The sequence below is a fragment of the Pseudophryne corroboree genome, chromosome 1 (genome assembly GCF_028390025.1).
Source record: "Pseudophryne corroboree isolate aPseCor3 chromosome 1, aPseCor3.hap2, whole genome shotgun sequence".
Lineage (NCBI taxonomy): Eukaryota > Metazoa > Chordata > Amphibia > Anura > Myobatrachidae > Pseudophryne > Pseudophryne corroboree.
This window is the reverse complement of record NC_086444.1, coordinates 525,994,983-526,019,428: the sequence shown is the minus strand read 5'-3', so window position 1 is coordinate 526,019,428 and position 24,446 is coordinate 525,994,983. Positions and strand designations below refer to the sequence as shown.

Sequence of the window (24,446 nt, the reverse complement as noted above, 5' to 3'; positions counted from 1 at the left end):
AACTTGTAGAACTTCACAAAGGTGTTCTTTCCCGACCAGGTAGAAGCTCGGCAGAGCTGCTGGGCCGAGACTCCACGGGCAGCCGCCCAGTAGATCCCACTAATCTTGTAGAGTGGGCCTTCAGAGACTGTGGAAAAGGGAAGGGTGCCAACACATAGGACTGATGGATAGTAAGCCTAAGCCAACGAGCAATAGACTGCTTTGAAGCAGGGCAACCCTTCTTCTGTGCATCATATAGCACGAACAAAGAATCCGTCTTTGTGATCCGAGCCGTTCTCTTGACATAGATCTTCAAGGCTCGCACAGCGTACAATGCCTCCGGAGGGGCCGAAGCGCCAGAACTTGATGGGATCACAATAGGTTGATTCAAGTGGAACGCAGAGATGACCTTCGGCAGGAACTGCTGCCTAGTCCTGAGCTCCGCTCTGTCCTCGTAAAAGACCAAGTATGGACTTTTATACGCTAAAGCCCCCAATTCTGAGACACGTCTAGCAGAAGCCAGGGCCAGTAACATCACAGTTTTCCACGTGAGGTACTTGTCTTCTACCGTCATCAGAAGTTCAAATGAGGAGGACTGCAGAAATCGTAATACCAAATCAAAATCCCAAGGTGCTGTAGGCGGCACAAACGGAGGTGGATGTGAAGCACCTCCTGCAAAAATGTCTGAACTTCAGGCAGTATAGCCAACTTCTTTTGGAAGAAGATTGAAAGAGCTGAAATCTGAACCTTAATAGATCCCAGACGTAAGCCTTGATCCACTCCAGCCTGCAGGAAACGAAGAAAACTTCCCAAGTGAAATCTGGCAGATGGATTTGTGCGTTCCTCGCACCAGGAGACATATCTCCGCCAGATATTATGATAGTGTTTTGACGCCACAGGTTTCCTGGTTTGCACCATAGTGGCAATGACCTTTTTGGAAAGTCCCATGTGAGCTAGGATGTTCCGCTCAACTTCCATGCCGTCAAACGAAGCCACCATAAGTCCACGTAGACGAACAGTCCTTGTTGAAGAAGATCTCTTTTGAGTGGTAGAGGCCAAGGGTTTTCAACGGACATATCCAGAAGATCCGCATACCACGCTCTCCGGGGCCAATCAGGTTTGTTTATATACTCCTTGATGCCGGTTCCTCTGGAGCACCTTTGGGATCAACGGAATCGGAGGAAATACGTAGACCAGCTGGCAAGGCCAAAGCGATGTCAGTGCATCCACTGCGCACGCCTGAGGGTCTCTGGTTCGCGAGCAATAGCAGCGAAGTTTCTTGTTGAGGCGAGACGCCATCATGTCGATCTGGGGGCAACCCCACCGGTCGATGATCAGTTGAAACACCTGAGGATGTAGGCCTCACTCCCCTGGGTGGAGATCGTGGCGACTCAGGAAGTTCGCTTCCCAATTGTCTACTTCCGGAATGAAGACTGCGGACAGTGCTATTGCATTTCTTTCCGCCCAGAGAAGTATTCTTGATACTTCTCAATTGCAGGCCCTGCTTTTTGTCCCTCCTTGTATGCCACGGCCGTGGCGTTGTCCGACTGGACCTGGATTACCCGATCCCAGAGCAGAAGGGAGGCCTGAATCAGAGCATTGTAGATAGCCCGAAGTTCCAGGATGTTGATCGGATGTAGGGCCTCTTGGGCAGACCACCTGCCCTGGAACTGCACCCCTTGGGTGACAGCCCCCCCCACCCCCTCAGACTCGCATCCATCGTGAGGAGGGTCCAATCCTGAATCCCGAAGCGTCGACCTTCCCAGAGATTGGAAGACTGCAGCCACCACAGGAGAGAAATCCTGGCCTGGGGTGACCGTTGAATCATCCAGTGCATCTGAAGATGGGAACCGGACCACTTGTTCAGGATGTCTAATTGAAAGGGTCTGGCATGGAAGCTTACATACTGAATGGCCTCGTATGAGGCTACCATCTTTCCTAACAATCTTATGCAAATATGAATGGAGACTCGAATTGGTCGGAGAATCATGCGAACCATTTCCTGGAGAGTTCTCACTTTGGGGGTAATTCCAAGTTGATCGCAGCAGGAATTTTGGTAGCAATTGGACAAAACCATGTGCACTGCAGGGGAGACAGATTTAACATGTGCAGAGAGAGTTAGATTTGGGTGGGGTGTGTTCAATCTGCAATCTAATTTGCAGTGTAAAAATAAAGCAGCCAGTATTTACCCTGCACAGAAACAAAATAACCCACCCAAATCTAACTCTCTCTGCACATGTTATATCTGCCCCCCCCTGCAGTGCACATGGTTTTGCCCAACTGCTAAAAAAATTCCTTCTGCGATCAACTTGGAATTACCCCCTTTGTCCTCTGGGAGTAACACTTTCTGTGCTACAGTATCCAGTAGAATTCTCAGAAACAGGAGCCGCCGAGATGGCTCCAGGTAAGACTTCTGTAGATTGAGGATCCACCCATGGTGTGACATAAGTTGGATAGTGCGATCTATATGGAGCAGTAGGAGCTCCCTGGAACTCGCTTTTATCAGGAGATCGTCCAAGTAAGGGACCACATTGAACCCCCGGGACCCTGAGCTGGAACATCATTTGCACCATCACCTTCGTGAACACCCTCAGAGCTTTAGACAGGCCAAAGGGTAATGCCTGGAACTGGTAGTGATCGTTCAGCAGGGCGAACCTCAGATAGGCCTGATGAGGAGGCCAAATTGGGATATGGAGGTACTGTAGGCGTCCTTGATATCCAGGGACACTAGGAATTCCTGATGTTCCAGGCCTGCGATCACTGCTCTCAAAGATTCCATCTTGAATTTGAAAACCTTTAGGTAAGGATTCAAGGACTTCAGATTCAAAATTGGCATCACAGACCCGTCTGGTTTTGGCACAACGAACAGACTGGAGTAGTAACCTTGTCCCTGCTGTTGCAGGGGTACTGGAACAATGACTTGGGACTGGACCAACTTGTGATGGCCTGTAGTAGCGCAACACGCATATTTTCCAAAGCTGGTAAGCTTGATTTGAAAAATCTTTGGGGAGGAGCACCGTCAAACTCCAGCTTGTAACCCTGAAAAATAAGGTCCCTTACCCAGGCGTCCCGGCAGGAACTTTCCCAGATGTGGCTGAAGTGACGTAACTGGGCTGCCACCTCGAGATCCTCCCGGGGTGGGCGGGCACCATCATGCTGAGGTTTTTGCGGAAGCTGAACTGGTACTCTGTTCTTGAGAGCCGGCTGGTTTCTTAGGTTTACCCTTGGTGCCTCTAGCTGCATTTGATGCACCTCTGGCCCAAGATCGAAATCTGGTGGACCGAAAGGACTGAGTAGACGGTCCCGAGTAAGTATGTCTAGCAGTCGGAGCCCCCGAGGGAAGAAACGTGGATTTCCCAGCAGTAACCTTGGAGATCCATGCGTCCAATCTGCCTCCGAAAAGCCATTCACCTGTAAAGGGAAGAGATTCCACATTGCGTTTGGAGTCAGTGTCTGCAATCCACTGACGCAACCATGTGGCTCTGTGCGCTGACACAGCCATAGCAGTGGTCCTAGCATTAATATTGCCAATCTCTTTTAGGGAGTCACAGAGGACTCTTGCCGTGTCCTGAATGTGTTTAGGAAAGTTACCGTAGTAACTAGGGTCATGTCACCCGAGAGACCCTCCTGAATTTGAATAGCCCAGGAGTGAATTGCATGTGTCATCCAGCAACCTGCAATGACCGGTCTTTGAGATACATCTGCAGCAATGTAGATAGATTTCAGTGTGGTCTCACACCCGGGTCCTTTACTGTAAAGGAGCCCGGAGTCGGGAGCACCGCCTTCTTAGAGAGAGGCGAGAGACTGAGACGTCTACAGCCGGAGATTCTTCCCAGAATTTTCTGCCCTTGGGCAAAGGGGAATGTATGCAAAAACCGTTTTGACACCTGATATTTCTTATCAGGCTAGCTTAAATAAATAATCTAATTCTTTAGAATAAGGAAATGTGACAGTCCGTTTGTCTTGAGGGAGAAAAAACTACTGCTGATTTGCATCGTCCTCTAGGGGGAGCTTTAGCACATCCCTTATAACTAAAATGAGGAGTTCAATACCCTGTGTAGGAGTGGAATCCCCGCCTATGGGATCCACATCGTCCCCATCATACTGCATATCGTCATCAGTATCTGATAGAAGCGCAGGGAACGCACGTTTATGTGGACCTGCAGTAGAGAGGGGGGGGGGGATGGGGAATATCAGCACTGGCAGCCAGATCTGCTACTTTGTTGCAGTTCTTGTGGGCATTTGCAGTGAGCCGAGATGACATATCAGACATCGTTTTGATTGCACCCATCCAGGAAGGCTAGTGACCCTCCCCCACATTCTCCTCAACGTTTTGTGAGGACTGACTACACTGTTCACATGAAATGGAACCAGAGGAGAGTGGGGAGAACCTGATGTTACAGACACTGCATATCTTGTGTTTTACCTTGGTGAAAAGAAACACACAACAATACACATACAACACAGACAGTTATAATGCAAGCCTGCCCTAATGTGTGTGAGAGGAGACACAGATGAAGAGAAGGCACCAGCACACCCATGCCAGAGAGCCCCAGTGAGGCTGTCAGTGTTTAGTTCAGTGAAACACTGTTTGTTTTAAAACCCAATTTTCCTTTAGGAATGTGTAATGTGCACAACTTTAACGACTCTCCCCCAAGCTACACCCTGTACCAGTGATCCAGAGTTTGTCAGCGTCTGGAGGAGCTGTGTGAGACTGCTGTTGCTGTTGTTGTATCTGCAGAGGAAGGCGCCAAAATGCAGCTGAGCCCGCTCTGATGTAGCTCCACCCCCCTTAATGGCGCCAGAGCTACTGAAGATTTTATACTGGCAATATCTCCAAACATGCTTAAAACTTCACATAAATGCTCAGTTAAGCCCACCGCTAGCCAGTTTACACAGGGGCAATAGCCGCATGTATTGTCGGAAGCGGGGCCAAACCCAACAGGTTTTAGCCCTGTTTCCGACAATGTCAATACGACTTTTAAAAAAGTAGGATTGTTTGGTCCGGCATTGAATAGAGTGCCGTCGGGTCCTTTCCATCGGAAAGGAACCGACAGCTATTGAATACGGCCAACAGTGTACACCTCTGATTATATAGTTTTTTTAAGTACTCTTGATCCCGTAATGTAGGATTTTTTTGTACCCCCTGGTATTAAAATCTTGTGAGGTGTCAAGACGCTGATCCTTGCTGCTGTCTGTAAAAGTATACTTCAAATATGCGCTCCTCCGTCACTTAATCTAGTCCGGGGAAAACTTTCTTCCCTTTCACATGGATTGGTTGGAGGTCTCTGTAACGGGAGACTCGTAATACAACATTTTAGGCTATTTAGGAGAGCTTTGTTGACACCATTCCTCAATCTTCTAAAGGAGCTCCTATAACATTGTTTTGCTACTACTCTGCTGTACGAAAGGCATATGTGATTTAATGACCCACCCATCTCTTTTGACTCTCCATCAATACTGCATATCCACTTTCCTTTATTATCCTACGCCTCAGCGGGGATGGGGGATGGTGATGATTCTGCTCGAGTTACCCATGTTATGTTCTCTTATGGTTCACTGCATTGCACTATGATTCCACCAGAGTCTTCAGTGAATTTCTTTGTTACCTATTGTAGAATAGTTTCTCCACTGGTACCGGTTTAGTTAGACTACAGACAGAAACATAATGGTAGGTAGCATATAAGACTAACATTTCTGTGATCGCGTATTGTGCATCTGCCAATTTTTATGACTTTACCTGTATTTTGTTTTCTTTTTGCTTTACTTCAATCAAGAAAAAATAAGAATTTACTTACCGATAATTCTATTTCTCGGAGTCCGTAGTGGATGCTGGGGTTCCTGAAAGGACCATGGGGAATAGCGGCTCCGCAGGAGACAGGGCACAAAAGTAAAGCTTTCCGATCAGGTGGTGTGCACTGGCTCCTCCCCCTATGACCCTCCTCCAAGCCTCAGTTAGGTACTGTGCCCGGACGAGCGTACACAATAAGGGAGGAATTTTGAATCCCGGGTAAGACTCATACCAGCCACACCAATCACACCGTACAACTTGTGATCAAACCCAGTTAACAGTATGATAACAGAGGAGCCTCTGAAAGATGGCTTCCTAAACAATAACCCGAATTAGTTAACAATAACTATGTACAATTATTGCAGATAATCCGCACTTGGGATGGGCGCCCAGCATCCACTACGGACTCCGAGAAATAGAATTATCGGTAAGTAAATTCTTATTTTCTCTATCGTCCTAGTGGATGCTGGGGTTCCTGAAAGGACCATGGGGATTATACCAAAGCTCCCAAACGGGCGGGAGAGTGCGGATGACTCTGCAGCACCGAATGAGAGAACTCCAGGTCCTCCTTAGCCAGAGTATCAAATTTGTAAAATTTTACAAACGTGTTCTCCCCTGACCACGTAGCTGCTCGGCAAAGTTGTAATGCCGAGACCCCTCGGGCAGCCGCCCAAGATGAGCCCACCTTCCTTGTGGAGTGGGCCTTTACAGATTTAGGCTGTGGCAGGCCTGCCACAGAATGTGCAAGTTGGATTGTGCTACAGATCCAACGAGCAATCGTCTGCTTAGACGCAGGAGCACCCATCTTGTTGGGTGCATACAATATAAACAACGAGTCAGATTTTCTGACTCCAGCTGTCCTTGCAATATATATTTTTAATGCTCTGACAACGTCCAGTAACTTGGAGTCCTCCAAGTCACTTGTAGCCGCAGGCACTACAATAGGCTGGTTCAGATGAAATGCTGACACCACCTTAGGGAGAAAATGCGGACGAGTCCGCAGTTCTGCCCTGTCCGAATGGAAAATCAGATATGGGCTTTTGTAAGATAAAGCTGCCAGTTCTGACACTCTCCTGGCCGAAGCCAGGGCTAGTAACATGGTCACTTTCCATGTGAGATATTTTAAATCCACCTTTTTTAGTGGTTCAAACCAATGAGATTTTAGAAATTCCAAAACCACATTGAGATCCCACGGTGCCACTGGAGGCACCACAGGAGGCTGTATATGCAGCACTCCCTTAACAAAAGTCTGGACTTCAGGAACTGAAGCCAATTCTTTTTGAAAGAAAATCGACAGGGCCGAAATTTGAACCTTAATAGATCCCAATTTGAGACCCATAGACAATCCTGATTGCAGGAAATGTAGGAATCGACCCAGTTGAAATTCCTCCGTCGGAGCACTCCGATCCTCGCACCACGCAACATATCTTCGCCAAATGCGGTGATAGTGTTGCACGGTTACTTCCTTCCTTGCTTTAATCAAAGTAGGAATGACTTCTTCCGGCATGCCTTTTTCCTTTAGGATCCGGCGTTCAACCGCCATGCCGTCAAACGCAGCCGCGGTAAGTCTTGAAACAGACAGGGACCCTGCTGAAGCAAGTCCCTCCTTAGAGGTAGAGGCCACGGATCTTCCGTGATCATCTCTTGAAGTTCCGGGTACCAAGTCCTTCTTGGCCAATCCGGAACCACTAGTATCGTTCTTACGCCTCTTTGCCGTATAATTCTCAATACTTTTGGTATGAGAGGCAGAGGAGGAAACACATACACCGACTGGTACACCCAAGGCGTTACCAGCGCGTCCACAGCTATTGCCTGCGGATCTCTTGACCTGGCGCAATACCTGTCCAGTTTTTTGTTGAGGCGAGACGCCATCATGTCCACCATTGGTCTTTCCCAACGGGTTACCAGCATGTGGAAGACTTCCGGATGAAGTCCCCACTCTCCCGGGTGAAGGTCGTGTCTGCTGAGGAAGTCTGCTTCCCAGTTGTCCACTCCCGGGATGAACACTGCTGACAGTGCTATCACATGATTCTCTGCCCAGCGAAGAATCCTTGCAGCTTCTGCCATTGCACTCCTGCTTCTTGTGCCGCCCTGTCTGTTTACATGGGCGACTGCCGTGATGTTGTCCGACTGGATCAACACCGGTTTTCCTTGAAGCAGAGGTTCTGCCTGGCTTAGAGCATTGTAGATTGCTCTTAGTTCCAGAATGTTTATGTGAAGAGACGTTTCCAGGCTCGTCCACACTCCCTGGAAGTTTCTTCCTTGTGTGACTGCTCCCCAGCCTCTCAGGCTGGCGTCCGTGGTCACCAGGATCCAATCCTGTATGCCGAATCTGCGGCCCTCCAATAGATGAGCACTCTGCAACCACCACAGAAGAGATACCCTTGTCCTTGGAGACAGGGTTATCCGCTGGTGCATCTGAAGATGCGACCCTGACCATTTGTCCAACAGATCCCTCTGGAAAATTCGTGCATGGAATCTGCCGAATGGAATTGCTTCGTAAGAAGCCACCATTTTTCCCAGGACTCTTGTGCATTGATGTACAGACACCTTTCCTGGTTTTAGGAGGTTCCTGACAAGCTCGGATAACTCCTTGGCTTTTTCCTCCGGGAGAAAAACCTTTTTCTGAACCGTGTCCAGAATCATCCCTAGGAACAGCAGACGAGTTGTCGGCATTAACTGGGATTTTGGAATATTCAGAATCCAGCCGTGCTGTTTTAGCACTTCTTGAGACAGTGCTAATCCCCTCTCTAGCTGTTCTCTGGACCTTGCCCTTATTAGGAGATCGTCCAAGTATGGGATAATTAATACGCCTTTTCTTCGAAGAAGAATCATCATCTCGGCCATTACCTTTGTAAAGACCCGAGGTGCCGTGGACAATCCGAACGGCAGCGTCTGAAACTGATAGTGACAGTTTTGTACAACGAACCTGAGGTACCCCTGGTGTGAGGGGTAAATTGGAACGTGGAGGTACGCATCCTTGATGTCCAAGGACACCATAAAGTCCCCTTCTTCCAGGTTCGCTATCACTGCTCTGAGTGACTCCATTTTGAACTTGAACTTCTTTATGTACAGGTTCAAGGACTTCAGATTTAGAATAGGTCTTACCGAGCCGTCCGGCTTCGGTACCACAAATAGAGTGGAATAATACCCCTTTCCCTGTTGTAGAAGAGGTACCTTGACTATCACCTGCTGAGAGTACAGCTTGTGAATGGCTTCCAAAACCGTCTCCCTTTCGGAGGGGGACGTTGGTAAAGCAGACTTCAGGAAACGGCGAGGCGGATCTGTCTCTAGTTCCAACCTGTACCCCTGAGATATTATCTGCAGGATCCAGGGATCTACCTGCGAGTGAGCCCACTGCACGCTGAAATTCTTGAGACGACCGCCCACCGCCCCCGAGTCCGCTTGAGAAGCCCCAGCGTCATGCTGAGGCTTTTGTAGAAGCGGGGGAGGGCTTCTGTTCCTGGGAAGGAGCTGCCTGTTGGTGTCTCTTCCCCCTTCCTCTGCCTCGTGGCAGATATGAATATCCCTTTGCTCTCTTGTTTTTAAAGGAACGAAAGGGCTGCGGTTGAAAAGTCGGTGTCTTTTTCTGTTGGGGAGTAGCTTGAGGTAAAAAGGTGGATTTCCCGGCTGTAGCCGTGGCCACCAAATCTGATAGACCGACTCCAAATAACTCCTCCCCTTTATACGGCAAAACTTCCATATGCCGTTTTGAGTCCGCATCGCCTGACCACTGTCGCGTCCATAAACTTCTTCTGGCCGAAATGGACATAGCACTTACCCGTGATGCCAGTGTGCAGATATCCCTCTGTGCATCACGCATATAAAGAAATGCATCCTTTATTTGCTCTAAAGACAGTAAAACATTGTCCCTATCCAGGGTATCAATATTTTCAATCAGGGACTCTGACCAAGCTACTCCAGCACTGCACATCCAGGCTGTCGCTATAGCTGGTCGTAGTATAACACCTGTATGTGTGTATATACTTTTTTGGATACTTTCCATCCTCCTATCTGCTGGATCTTTAAGTGCGGCCGTCTCAGGAGAGGGTAACGCCACTTGTTTAGATAAGCGTGTGAGCGCCTTGTCCACCCTAGGAGGTGTTTCCCAGCGCGCCCTAACCTCTGACGGGAAAGGGTATAAAGCTAATAACTTTTTGAAATTAGCATCTTTTTATCGGGGGCAACCCACGCTTCATCACATACATCATTTAGTTCTTCTGATTCAGGAAAAACTATAGGTAGTTTTTTCACACCCCACATAATACCCTGTTTAGTGGTACCTGTAGTATCAGCTAAATGTAACGCCTCCTTCATTGCCAAAATCATATAACGTGTGGCCCTACTGGAAAATACGGTTGATTCGTCACCGTCGCCACTGGAATCAGTGCCTGTGTCTGGGTCTGTGTCGACCGACTGAGGCAAAGGGCGTTTTACAGCCCCTGACGGTGTTTGAGGCGCCTGGACAGGCACTAACTGATTGTCCGGCCGTCTCATGTCGTCAAACGACTGCTTTAGCGTGTTGACACTATCCCGTAATTCCATAAATAAAGGCATCCATTCTGGTGTCGACCCCCTAGGAGGTGACATCCCCATATTTGGCAATTGCTCCGCCTCCACACCAATATCGTCCTCATACATGTCGACACACACGTACCGACACACAGCAGACACACAGGGAATGCTCTTAACGAAGACAGGACCCCACTAGCCCTTTGGGGAGACAGAGGGAGAGTTTGCCAGCACACACCAAAAGCGCTATATATGACAGGGATAGCCTTATAATAAGTGCTCCCTGTATAGCTGCTTTTATAATATAATTTTTGCCACTATTTTGCCCCCCCTCTCTTGTTTTACCCTGTTTCTGTAGTGCAGTGCAGGGGAGAGACCTGGGAGCCGTCCTGACCAGCGGAGCTGTGTAAGGAAAATGGCGCTGTGTGCTGAGGAGATAGGCCCCGCCCCTTTTCCGGCGGGCTCGTCTCCCGCTCTTTAGTGTATTCTGGCAGGGGTTAAATATCTCCATATAGCCCCCGGAGGCTATATGTGAGGTATTTTTTAGCCAAATAGGTTTTCATTTGCCTCCCAGGGCGCTCCCCTCCCAGCGCCCTGCACCCTCAGTGACTGCCGTGTGAAGTGTGCTGAGAGGAAAATGGCGCACAGCTGCAGTGCTGTGCGCTACCTTTAGAAGACTGAGGAGTCTTCTGCCGCCGATTCTGGACCTCTTCATGTTTCAGCATCTGCAAGGGGGCCGGCGGCGAGGCTCCGGTGACCATCCAGGCTGTACCTGTGATCGTCCCTCTGGAGCTGATGTCCAGTAGCCAAGAAGCCAATCCATCCTGCACGCAGGTGAGTTCACTTCTTCTCCCCTAAGTCCCTCGTTGCAGTGATCCTGTTGCCAGCAGGACTCACTGTAAAATAAAAAACCTAAGCTAAACTTTCTCTAAGCAGCTCTTTAGGAGAGCCACCTAGATTGCACCCTTCTCGGCCGGGCACAAAAATCTAACCGAGGCTTGGAGGAGGGTCATAGGGGGAGGAGCCAGTGCACACCACCTGATCGGAAAGCTTTACTTTTGTGCCCTGTCTCCTGCGGAGCCGCTATTCCCCATGGTCCTTTCAGGAACCCCAGCATCCACTAGGACGATAGAGAAATTGTATTGGAAAACAGTATGTATATAACAAAAGGTTTTAAACTTTTAAATAGGTTTTATTTTGGGTCTTTGACTTTATGCTATCAGACACTCTAAGCTAAATAATTCCCAATGTTGTAACATTTTGTTCATTTACACAATCTTCTGCACTGGCAGATTGAGTTAATGCATGGGTAACAGGGATTGCTGCTTTCCAACACCCCTTTCACATTGCAAAAATAACCTGGTATCAACCCGTCATATTGCCGGGTTGACACGGGTCAGTGTGCTATGTAAAAGAGTCCCGTGAGAAGTCATGGGTCGCCTGACCCGGTAATTCAACCCGGGAAATAAGAAGGGTTATTCCCGGGTTGAATACCGGGTCAGTGGCAGAGTAAACGGATTCCTGGGTCGATGCGACCTGCGACCCATTTACTACATAGGGAGAGGCGGCGCGGAGATGAGCTTATCTCCCAGCACCGCCCCCGGCTGCAATGGCAACCGCATCGGCAATAAGCCAGCGCGCACAGGCTCCAATGCCTGATCCCACCCGGGAAGGACCAGTTTCCAATTCCCGGGTGAGATCCGGCATTGGAGATCTGAAAGGGGTATAATATATGAAGTGCAACGTCCACATTTTAGAATGCAATGGAAGGTACAAGCCAATAAGAAACCAACCATCTTAATTTGTGAATGAAACAAAACAGATAAAAGTGTTAATGCGGCCTCAAACATACATACCCAAGAGAAATACTATGTGACTGTATGAGAAAAAGATGCAAAACGCTGACCAAAAAGACGACGCAATATACAAAATGGCCAAAAGGAATAAATGAGGAATGAAAAGCTGCACACTTCTAGTTTACACCTACTTACCATTGAGTTAATTTTCAGAGTCTCTTTTTTGGTCCCATCTGCTCTGTAACTGAAAAGACAAAGATTCAAGTATAAAGAAATATACAAGATGATAAATCCAAATATCCTTCATTTAAGATAATACACACTGTCTAAAGTCACAGCAGCTTTTGTTTTAAATTAAATGTAAAGTTTATAAATAGTTGTCTAAATGAATACTAAACAAAGAAAACATGTACGTTTTACAGGTAATGCCACTTTAAATGTAACCGATGTACATCTGATGACTGGAAACACTTTATATGGCTAAATTATTTTCACTATGCCTTCAAGCCACAAAACTATGTCAACTTTAACATCACAGTTGATTTAATCATAATAAGTAGAAGAAAAAAAATAGACATTTGTAGAAAATCGTAATTATTCAAATTAAGAGCTTTCAAAACTACAAAGAATGAAAACGTTATTGAAGCATAACAAGAGGGATGGAAAATGCAGCTGATTACAATTTCTGTATTTGCTAAATTGCAAGCATTATAAATTTCCACATGAGAACACTCTCCTTACAGTGAATAGGTACTTGGGAGAACAATAGGAGATAAACACAGGTATGGCAATGTAGACAGAAGCAGCATGAGATTACTTACGCAAAGTCTCCTCCAAGAGTACAAATCAGATGTGCCCCAAATACACTCCACAGGGAAAGTCCACCACATTCCCAGGTCACCATGACAACACTGTAATCAGGTGACCACCTTAGCAGCTTCACTGATCCAGTCTTGTTCCAGATATCTAGTGTAACAGATGAAAAAGACAAATTGCATAGTTTCTGTTCCACATACATTATAAAAAATACAATCCATTTGATCAGTAACATATAGTAATCATCTTTGCTTTGCAGCAAATTAGGGTATTGTTCAGTAGTCAAAAAGGACATACACAAATAGTAAACAAACTGAAGGAGAAGTAGATGTCAATTTCTCTGTGGTTTACATTTTTTATTTTTATTTTAGGATTCACCAAAGAATGTTTGGGGGAGGGACGACTTCTCTAGGTTACCACCAATTCCAGTATTCATGAACCATTTCACTGGCTAATATTGATTTTCTGTTTTATCAAATTATATAAATTAATAGGTATTTAAGACTGATTCAGGATCAAAAATTTTTAAGAACTATGCAGATTTGTTAATAAAATAATACAGAGCCAATGCTATTTATCTATTAAATATATAATTTTAAAAAAAAATAAGAATTTACTTACCGATAATTCTATTTCTCATAGTCTGTAGTGGATGCTGGGGACTCCGAAAGGACCATGGGGAATAGCGGCTCCGCAGGAGACTGGGCACAAAGTAAAAGCTTTAGGACTAGCTGGTGTGCACTGGCTCCTCCCCCTATGACCCTCCTCCAAGCCTCAGTTAGGATACTGTGCACGGACGAGCGTACACAATAAGGAAGGATTTTGAATCCCGGGTAAGACTCATACCAGCCACACCAATCACACCATACAACTTGTGATCTGAACCCAGTTAACAGCATGATAACAGAAGGAGCCTCTGAAAAGATGGCTCACAACAACAATAACCCGATTTTTGTAACAATAACTATGTACAAGTAATGCGCACTTGGGATGGGCGCCCAGCATCCACTACGGACTATGAGAAATAGAATTATCGGTAAGTAAATTCTTATTTTCTCTAACGTCCTAGTGGATGCTGGGGACTCCGAAAGGACCATGGGGATTATACCAAAGCTCCCAAACGGGCGGGAGAGTGCGGATGACTCTGCAGCACCGAATGAGAGAACTCCAGGTCCTCCTCAGCCAGGGTATCAAATTTGTAGAATTTAGCAAACGTGTTTGCCCCTGACCAAGTAGCTGCTCGGCAAAGTTGTAAAGCCGAGACCCCTCGGGCAGCCGCCCAAGATAAGCCCACTTTCCGTGTGGAATGGGCTTTTACAGATTTTGGCTGTGGCAGGCCTGCCACAGAATGTGCAAGCTGAATTGTACGACAAATCCAACGAGCAATCGTCTGCTTAGAAGCAGGAGCACCCAGCTTGCTGGGTGCATACAGGATAAACAGCGAATCAGATTTTCTGACTCCAGCCGTCCTGGAAACATATTTTCAGGGCCCTGACTACGTCCAGCAACTTGGAATCCTCCAAGTCCCTAGTAGCCGCAGGCACCACAATAGGCTGGTTTAAGTGAAATGCTGAAACCACCTTAGGAAGAAATTGAGGACGAGTCCTCAATTCTGCCCTGTCCGTATGAAAAATTAGGTAAGGGCTTTTATAGGATAAAGCCGCCAATTCTGAGACACGCCTGGCTGAAGCCAGGGCTAACAGCATTACCACTTTCCATGTGAGATATTTTAAGTCCACAGTGGTGAGTGGTTCAAACCAATGTGATTTTAGGAATCCCAAAACTACATTGAGATCCCAAGGTGCCACTGGAGGCACAAAAGGAGGCTGTATATGCAGTACTCCCTTGACAAACGTCTGAACTTCAGGAACAGAAGCCAGTTCTTTTTGGAAGAATATTGACAGGGCCGAAATTTGAACCTTAATGGACCCTAATTTGAGGCCCATAGACAGTCCTGTTTGCAGGAAATGCAGGAAACGACCCAGTTGAAATTTCTCTGTAGGGGCCTTCCTGGCCTCGCACCACGCAACATATTTACGCCAAATACGGTGATAATGTTGTATGGTTACACCCTTCCTGGCTTTGATCAGGGTAGGGATGACTTCATCCGGAATGCCTTTTTCCTTCAGGATCCGGCGTTCAACCGCCATGCCGTCACACGCAGCCGCGGTAAGTCTTGGAACAGACATGGTCCCTGCTGGAGCAGGTCCTTTCTTAGAGGTAGAGGCCACGGGTCTTCCGTGAGCATCTCTTGAATTTCCGGGTACCAAGTCCTTCTTGGCCAATCCGGAGCCACGTGTATAGTCTTTACTCCTCTCCTTCTTATGATTCTCAGTACTTTTGGTATGAGAGGAAGAGGAGGGAACACATACACTGACTGGTACACCCACGGTGTTACCAGAGCGTCCACAGCTATTGCCTGAGGGTCCCTTGACCTGGCGCAATATCTGTCTAGTTTTTTGTTGAGGCGAGACGCCATCATGTCCACCTTTGGTTTTTCCCAACGGTTCACAATCATGTGGAAGACTTCTGGGTGAAGTCCCCACTCCCCCGGGTGAAGATCGTGTCTGCTGAGGAAGTCTGCTTCCCAGTTGTCCACTCCCGGAATGAACACTGCTGACAGTGCTATCACATGATTCTCCGCCCAGCGAAGAATCCTTGCCACTTCCATCATTGCCCTCCTGCTTCTTGTGCCGCCCTGTCTGTTTACGTGGGCGACTGCCGTGATGTTGTCCGACTGGATCAACACCGGCTGACCCTGAAGCAGAGGTCTTGCCTGACTTAGGACATTGTAAATGGCCCTTAGTTCCAGGATATTTATGTGAAGTGACGTTTCCATGCTTGACCACAAGCCCTGGAAATTTCTTCCCTGTGTGACTGCTCCCCAGCCTCTCAGGCTGGCATCCGTGGTCACCAGGACCCAATCCTGAATGCCGAATCTGCGGCCCTCTAGGAGATGAGCACTCTGTAACCACCACAGGAGAGACACCCTTGTCCTTGGAGACAGGGTTATCCGCTGATGCATTTGAAGATGCGATCCGGACCATTTGTCCAGCAGATCCCACTGAAAAGTTCTTGCGTGGAATCTGCCGAATGGAATCGCTTCGTAAGAAGCCACCATCTTTCCCAGGACCCTTGTGCATTGATGTACTGACACTTGGCCTGGTCTTAGGAGGTTCCTGACTAGGTCGGATAACTCCTTGGCTTTCTCCTCCGGGAGAAACACCTTTTTCTGTACTGTGTCCAGAATCATCCCTAGGAACAGCAGACGTGTCGTCGGAATCAGCTGTGATTTTGGAATATTTAGAATCCATCCGTGTTGTCGTAGTACTACTTGAGATAGTGCTACTCCGACCTCTAACTGTTCTCTGGACCTTGCCCTTATCAGGAGATCGTCCAAGTAAGGGATAATTAAGACGCCTTTTCTTCGAAGAAGAATCATCATTTCGGCCATTACCTTGGTAAAGACCCGGGGTGCCGTGGACAATCCAAACGGCAGCGTCTGAAACTGATAGTGACAGTTCTATACCACAAACCTGAGGTACCCTTGGTGAGAAGGGCAAATTGGGACATGGAGGTAAGCATCCTTGATGTCCAGAGACACCATATAGTCCCCTTCTTCCAGGTTCGCTATCACTGCTCTGAGTGACTCCATCTTGAACTTGAACCTTTTTATGTAAGTGTTCAAGGATTTCAGATTTAAAATGGGTCTCACCGAGCCGTCCGGCTTCGGTACCACGAACAGCGTGGAATAATACCCCTTTCCCTGTTGTAGGAGGGGTACCTTGATTATCACCTGCTGGGAATACAGCTTGTGAATGGCTTCCAATACCGCCTCCCTGTCGGGGGGAGACGTTGGTAAAGCAGACTTCAGGAACCGGCGAGGGGGAGACGTCTCGAATTCCAATTTGTACCCCTGAGATACTACCTGCAGGATCCAGGGGTCCACTTGCGAGTGTGCCCACTGCGCGCTGAAATTCTTGAGACGGGCCCCCACCGTGCCTGAGTCCGCTTGTAAGGCCCCAGCGTCATGCTGAGGACTTGGCAGAAGCGGGGGAGGGCTTCTGTTCGTGGGAAGAGGCTGTTTGCTGCAGTCTTTTTCCCCTTCCTCTGCCCCGGGGCAGATATGAGTGGCCTTTTGCCCGCTTGCCCTTATGGGGACGAAAGGACTGAGCCTGAAAAGACGGTATCTTTTTCTGCTGCGAGGTGACTTGGGGTAAAAAGGTGGATTTTCCAGCCGTTGCCGTGGCCACCAGGTCCGATAGACCGACCCCAAATAACTCCTCCCCTTTATACGGCAATACTTCCATATGCCGTTTGGAATCCGCATCCCCTGACCACTGTCGCGTCCATAATCCTCTTCTGGCAGAAATGGACATCGCACTTACTCTTGATGCCAGAGTGCAAATATCCCTCTGTGCATCTCGCATATATAGAAATGCATCCTTTAAATGCTCTATAGTCAATAATATATTGTCCCTGTCCAGGGTATCAATATTTTCAGTCAGGGAATCCGACCAAGCCACCCCAGCACTGCACATCCAGGCTGAGGCGATTGCTGGTCGCAGTATAATACCAGTATGTGTGTATATACTTTTAAGGATATTTTCCAGCTTCCTATCAGCTGGTTCCTTGAGGGCGGCCGTATCAGGGGACGGTAACGCCACTTGTTTTGATAAGCGTGTGAGCGCCTTATCTACGCTAGGGGGTGTTTCCCAACGCGCCCTAACCTCTGGTGGGAAAGGGTATAATGCCAATAATTTTTTAGAAATTAGCAGTTTTTTATCGGGGGAAACCCACGCTTCATCACACACCTCATTTAATTCATCTGATTCAGGAAAAACTACGGGTAGTTTTTTCACACCCCACATAATACCCTTTTTTGTGGTACTTGTAGTATCAGAAATGTTCAAAACCTCCTTCATTGCCGTGATCATGTAACGTGTGGCCCTACTGGAAAATACGTTTGTTTCCTCACCGTCGACACTGGAGTCAGTGTCCGTGTCAGTGTCTGTATCGACCTGAGGTAACGGGCGTTTTATAGCCCCTGACGGTGTTTGAGACGCCTGTACAGGTATTAACTGATTTGCCGGCTGTCTCATGTCGTCAACAGTCTTTTGTAAAGTGCCGACACTATCACGTAATTCTTTCCATAAGACCATCCAGTCAGGTGTCGACTCCCTAGGGGGTGACATCACTAACACAGGCAATTGCTCCGCCTCCACACCATTTTCCTCCTCATACATGTCGACACAGCATACCGACACACAGCACACACACAGGGAATGCTCTGATAAGAGGACAGGACCCCACTAGCCCTTTGGGGAGACAGAGGGAGAGTTTGCCAGCACACACCAGAGCGCTATATATATACAGGGATAACCTTATATAAGTGTTTTTCCCTAATATAGCTGCTGTATATATTAATATGCCAATTTAGTGCCCCCCCTCTCTTGTTTTACCCTGTTTCTGTTGTGCAGGACTGCAGGGGAGAGTCAGGGAGCCTTCCTCCAACGGAGCTGTGAGGAAAAAATGGCGCTTGTGTGCTGAGGAGATAGGCTCCGCCCCTTTTTCGGCGGCCTTTCTCCCGCTTTTTTGTGGAAAACTGGCAGGGGTTAAATACATCCATATAGCCCAGGAGCTATATGTGATGTATTTTTAGCCATTTAAGGTATTTTCATTGCGTCCCAGGGCGCCCCCCCCCCCAGCGCCCTGCACCCTCAGTGACCGGAGTGTGAAGTGTGCTGAGAGCAATGGCGCACAGCTGCGGTGCTGTGCGCTACCTTATTGAAGACAGGACGTCTTCTGCCGCCGATTTTCCGGACCTCTTCACTCTTCTGGCTCTGTAAGGGGGCAGGCGGCGCGGCTCCGGGACCCATCCATGGCTGGGCCTGTGATCGTCCCTCTGGAGCTAATGTCCAGTAGCCTAAGAAGCCCAATCCACTCTGCACGCAGGTGAGTTCGCTTCTTCTCCCCTTAGTCCCTCGATGCAGTGAGCCTGTTGCCAGCAGGTCTCACTGAAAATAAAAAAACCTATTTAAACTTTTACTCTAAGCAGTTCAGGAGAGCCACCTAGATTGCACCCTTCCGGGCACAAAATCTTAACTGAGGCTTGGAGGAGGGTCATAGGGGGAGGAGCCAGTGCACACCAGCTAGTCCTAAAGCTTTTACTTTGTGCCCAGTCTCCTGCGGAGCCGCTATTCCCCATGGTCCTTTCGGAGTCCCCAGCATCCACTAGGACGTTAGAGAAAATATTATTATATATTTCGGGGACATGTATGGAAAAAAAAAAGTTTCTACAGTTAAAAAAACTGTGTAGTTGCAGGAGTTCAGACTGTGGGCAATCATAGTCTGAGTCAGTGTAACCACCCTGACCTGCGCTGATCCCTGTGAGGCTGCAAGAAAACCCTCAGGGTCATCCTTCAATGTGGCCAGGGAGGGAGGTGCCGACAGGGGGATAGGAGTAGTCGAGAGGCTGACACTGTGCCTCTGAGCCCAGCGGCTGCCAGAAGATTACCTTCCAGGAGTTGCCAGTGGCCACATCTCATACGATTGTATCGTACACAATCGCATCAGATGTGACCATGATCAAGGAAAGCCTGGCTTGGTATGGTCGTATCTCATGTGAGCAAGCCAGGCAAGGTGTCAAAGTATGAATGCTAAAAATGCAAACATTTTATGGTTTCACTGAAAGATGGAAGAAAGAACTTTAATTGCGAAACCAATACTTATTTCCAAAGTCACTGTGGCATTGTGTAATATAGCAAGTTCTTACCTGGATACTGTTTTGGTGTAAGTTCCAATTTATGAGAAAGCTGCATAGCACCAGTCGTGTTATCTATTGTATATACAAGCACAGATCCACTGTGTTGGAAGGAAAGAGGAGACAATTACAAGTTATATTGTCATTAATCGTCAGGGACAGAATTCTGATAAAAGTTCATCAGCAAAGACCGACAATTTTAAAGTATGAATACAACACAGAATTTCCCATTTCCTGGCCTGGTATCAATTGGTACTGAACTACTAATAAAACACTTAAGCTAGCCATACATCAGACCAACTTTTCTCCAACACTCCAAACTTCCAACCATCCAACTTGTCTGTTCAACTAAAACAGTGCCCCACACATCTCACCAACTTTTTACCAGTGCTCCACACATCTAACCAACTTTTCATCAGACCAACCAACCTTCCAACTTCTGTACAACTTGTGATGTCACCGAAGTAGGCGTACAGTGCCTGCCTACAGTTCTTCAGTTTTGTTTTTTTTTGTTTTCATTTCAAAACATGCAGAAGTGTCTTTTTTTCAGTGAAACTGGGCTTTTCTTTCACCACCATACATTTATTAGATTTATTTATTTTTATACTGAACTATGGATACCAGCATGGTTGGGCTGCCAAGGCAAATATATATATATATATATATATATATATATATATATATATATATATATATATATATATATATATATATATATATATATATATATATATATATATATATATACCAGATGTAGATATTCGGCACTCCCAATGTAGTAAAATGTACAGCTTGCCTGGTGCCCTCCTGAGCTTCAAAAAGCAAACATATCACAAACGATAGGCGGCACTCTAGGACTTCAAATCAAGAACATACGTGACCCTGTTCTGACAGCTTAACGTTTCGGTTTAATGTAACCGTCGTCAGACGGTTACATTAAACCGAAATGTTAAGCTGTCAGAACAGGGTCACGTCTGTTCTTGATTTTTGAAAAGTCCTAGAGTGCCGCCTATCGTTTGTGAGATATATATATATATATATATATATATATATATATACACACACACACACACACACACAAATATACATACATATATACACACACACAAATATACATACATATATCCCAATAATTATAGTGGCTTAGGAGACTTCAGCAGTTAAACAGCTCTGCTAAATATTAGATAATTTATATTCCTTCAGCTGCTTATCTGGACTGCAATGCATTTGAATGAGGACAATGGATACATGCACAGACTGAGTTGCAACATATATGTAGCAGAATCAGCTACTCTGGATTTTCTGCAATGGTACAAATGCGGCAATTCGACAAAAGTATATTCAATTGAAGTTTGTAAATTCGACAACAGTGCTCTTAGACAGTAAATTCGTCATTTTAAATCCGCCACACTTTGGTGGCGGAATCTAATAATTTTTTTTAAAAACATGTTTTTGGGGTTGTTGTTTTTTGGGTAATAGCATATCTATTTATATTAGAAGGGATTAGGTAGTTGGTTTATCTTTTTTGGAGGCACAAGTATTATTTATATATTTTTAAAAAGATTATTATATTATTATTTATTTTTTTTTAAATGGAATGGGAAAAACCCGAAAAAAAATTGCGTGGGGTCCCCCCTCCAAAGCATAACCAGCCTCGGGCTCTTCAAGCCGATCCTGGTTCTGAAAATCCGGGGAAAAAACGGACAGGGGATCCCCCGTATTTTTAAAACCAGCACCGGGCTCTGCGCCTGGTGCTGGTGCAAAAAATACGGGGGACAAAAAGAGTAGGGGTCCCCCATATTTTTTACACCAGCATCGGGCTCCACTAGCTGGACAGATAATGCCACAGCCGGGGGTCACTTTTATACAGTGCCCTGCGGCCGTGGCATTAAATATCCAACTAGTCACCCCTGGACGGGGTACCCTGGGGGAGTGGGGACCCCTTCAATCAAGGGGTCCCCCCCCAGCCACCCAAGGGCCAGGGGTGAAGCCCGAGGCTGTCCCCCCCATCCAAAGGCTGCGGATGGGAGGCTGATAGCCTTGAGAAAATTGAAAGAATATTGTTTTTTCTAGTAGTACTACAAGTCCCAGCAAGCCTCCCCCGCAAGCTGGTACTTGGAGAACCACAAGTACCAGTATGTGGGAGAAAAACGGGCCCGCTGGTACCTGTAGTTCTAATGGCAAAAAAATACCCAAATAAAAACAGGAGACACACACCGTGACAGTAAAACTTTATTTCACACATGTCGACACACACATACTTACCTATGTTGACACGAAGCAGTCGGTCCTCTTCTCCAAGTAGAATCCACGGGTACCTGAAAATAAAAGATAATTATACTCACCTGATCCAGGGTCCAGAGTATAATCCACGTACTTAGCAAAACAACAAACCGAACACCCGGACCAAACGGGCTGAAAGGGGTCCCATGTTTACACATGGGACCCCTTTCCACGAATGCAGAGACACCCCCGTGACCCCGTGCGTGCGTGCCTGTCACAGTATGTGTGTGTGACACAGTATGTGTGTGCACGTGCGTGTCAGTGTGTGCGTGTCACAGTGAGTGTGCGTGCGTGTCACAGTGTGTGTGCGTGTCACAGTATGTGTGTGCACGTGCGTGTCAGTGTGTGCGTCACAGTGTGCGTGCATGTCAGTGTGTGTGCGTGCGTGTCACAGTATGTGTGCACGTGCGTGTCAGTGTGTGCACGTGCGTGTCAGTGTGTGCGTGTCACAGTGTGTCTGTGCATGCATGCCAGTGTGTGTCTAATAACATGTGTATATACAGCTGCCGCTGCCGGGTTGACAGGGGCAGCTTGTTTGTTTGCTTGTGACCTCTAATGGGGTATATGCTGCAGCCTGGTGGGAAGGCTGACATGCAGCAGCGCCGGGTGTCCGCTGCTGATGGGGCGCGGACAGGGGATCACTCCTGCGGCTGGTGATCGCGGGCGGGGTGACAGCCGCCGGGTGTCCGCTGCTGATGGGGCGCAGACAGGGGATCACTGCTGCGGCTGGTGATCGCGGGCGGGGTGACAGCCGCCGGGTGTCCGCTGCTGATGGGGCGCGGACAGGGGATCACTCCTGCGGCTGGTGATCGCGGGCGGGGTGACAGCCGCCGGGTGTCCGCTGCTGATGGGGCACGGACAGGGGATCACTGCTGCGGCTGGTGATCGCGGGCGGGGTGACAGCCGCCGGGTGTCCGCTGCTGATGGGGCGCGGACAGGGGATCACTGCTGCGGATGGTGATCGCGGGCGGGGTGACAGCTGCCGGGTGTCCGCTGCTGATGGGGTCCGGGTAGGGGATCACTGCTGGGTTTGGTAATGCAGGGGTTTGTAGGGTAGGTGCCGGGTGACCTCTGACTGGGGGGCAGGCAGGGGGACACAGCTGCTGCAGGCGGTGAACACTGTTTAGGTGCGCCAGTGCAGCAGGGGCACTGAATTCTCTCTTCCCGCTCAGCCGCTGCGTCTGACAGGGATTCCGATGAAGAAGTAGGTGTCCGCCTACTTATCGTTCAGTTCCCCCTACACCTGAACGATGAGTTGGGAAAATCAAACAGGTTTGATTTTCCCAACTAGTTGGACAGACCGTTTCTGGACGTTTTTTAGCGTGTGGGAGCAAACGGCTGATAATCGTTTGCTCCCACACACTGCCTGATTATCTTTACAACCAGCCAACTAGTTGGCTGGTTGGAAAGATATCGTCCTGATGTATGGCCAGCATTACTGGGCACTTTACAAATAAAGAATACAGTACCTGTAAGGTATGAAAGCAGGATGGGTTAAATTTATTGCGATGTGTGACAGATGCAAAATTGATTCTCATAGCAGTGTACTGCGTGATGGCAGCACGTTGTAATATTATAGTTGGTGAAAACTGTTGCATGGCGTAAATACAGGGTGTTTCACTTGTAGGATGCCCTGAGCCATTACCCACTAAAGACCCAATATACAAGTTATAAAAACCAATGTACTGTATGATTTAAACACTTACTAAAGCAGTTCATGACATTTGTACATTCAAGTTCCAAAGCCATGTTTTATGTATTTTTAAGCTTCTTATTTATTTGTAGTTTCACGTATAACTGTATTTGTTGGCATATTCAAGTTTGTGCACCAGTCCATTAATAAATTCTATTACTATGCTTATCAGCACGTACTGCGCTATAATGCACAATGCAGCTATTTCTTACCCCAATGCTCATAAAGATCAGTCTGGACAAGGGTCAATTCAATCTCACTTCACTATAAAGTTATTTGTTTTCCTGTCTTGAACAGCACTTTAGAATTTTTAGAACAAAGAACAAACACTGCTGTGCTGATCTTTGATTTTTTTCTTGTATGGGTGTCTTAGTCAACAATATTGTGTTTGCTTTATCAACCATACGTTTAAAGTTTCTTTTTTGCAAGATTATGATGAGAATCATATATTCAGAGACGCATGAGACTGAATAGGGGGAAAGGCTACGAAATAGGGAATGAGGAGTCATAGACGCCAGTACATGCATTAATACAATCAACCATTGCTATTTATGTTATTAAGTCTTTATTTGAAGCTGGAGTCTGTACGCTTCTCTAGACAGCGACTCCACCCAAAATTGTCTTGACTCCACAGCCCTGATATGCTGGCAACAGTAATGTCCACCTAAGACATTGACAAATACATGCAGCTTATCAAATTCACTAGGAACCAGTGATATCAATGACCCTTCATGGACAAATATTTTGGTAGCACTAGCTCAGTTAATTTAATGGGCTACATTACTATTGATTAAGCACACAAAACAGTTTATT

General features: G+C 47.2%; 1 protein-coding gene across 3 annotated transcripts in view; it reads right to left on the bottom strand.

Annotated features, from left to right (window-relative positions):
• The window catches only part of RIC1 (RIC1 homolog, RAB6A GEF complex partner 1), a 268,206-nt gene that overhangs the window by 110,720 nt on the left and 133,040 nt on the right, over nucleotides 1-24,446 (bottom strand). For all 3 annotated transcript variants that reach the window (XM_063913985.1, XM_063913986.1, XM_063913984.1), the window contains exons 8-10: nucleotides 19,670-19,758; nucleotides 12,900-13,044; nucleotides 12,274-12,322 (exon numbers count right to left, since the gene is read on the bottom strand). In XM_063913985.1, the coding sequence (XP_063770055.1) occupies nucleotides 12,274-12,322; nucleotides 12,900-13,044; nucleotides 19,670-19,758 (283 nt within the window). The remainder of the gene's footprint in view (nucleotides 1-12,273; nucleotides 12,323-12,899; nucleotides 13,045-19,669; nucleotides 19,759-24,446) is intronic.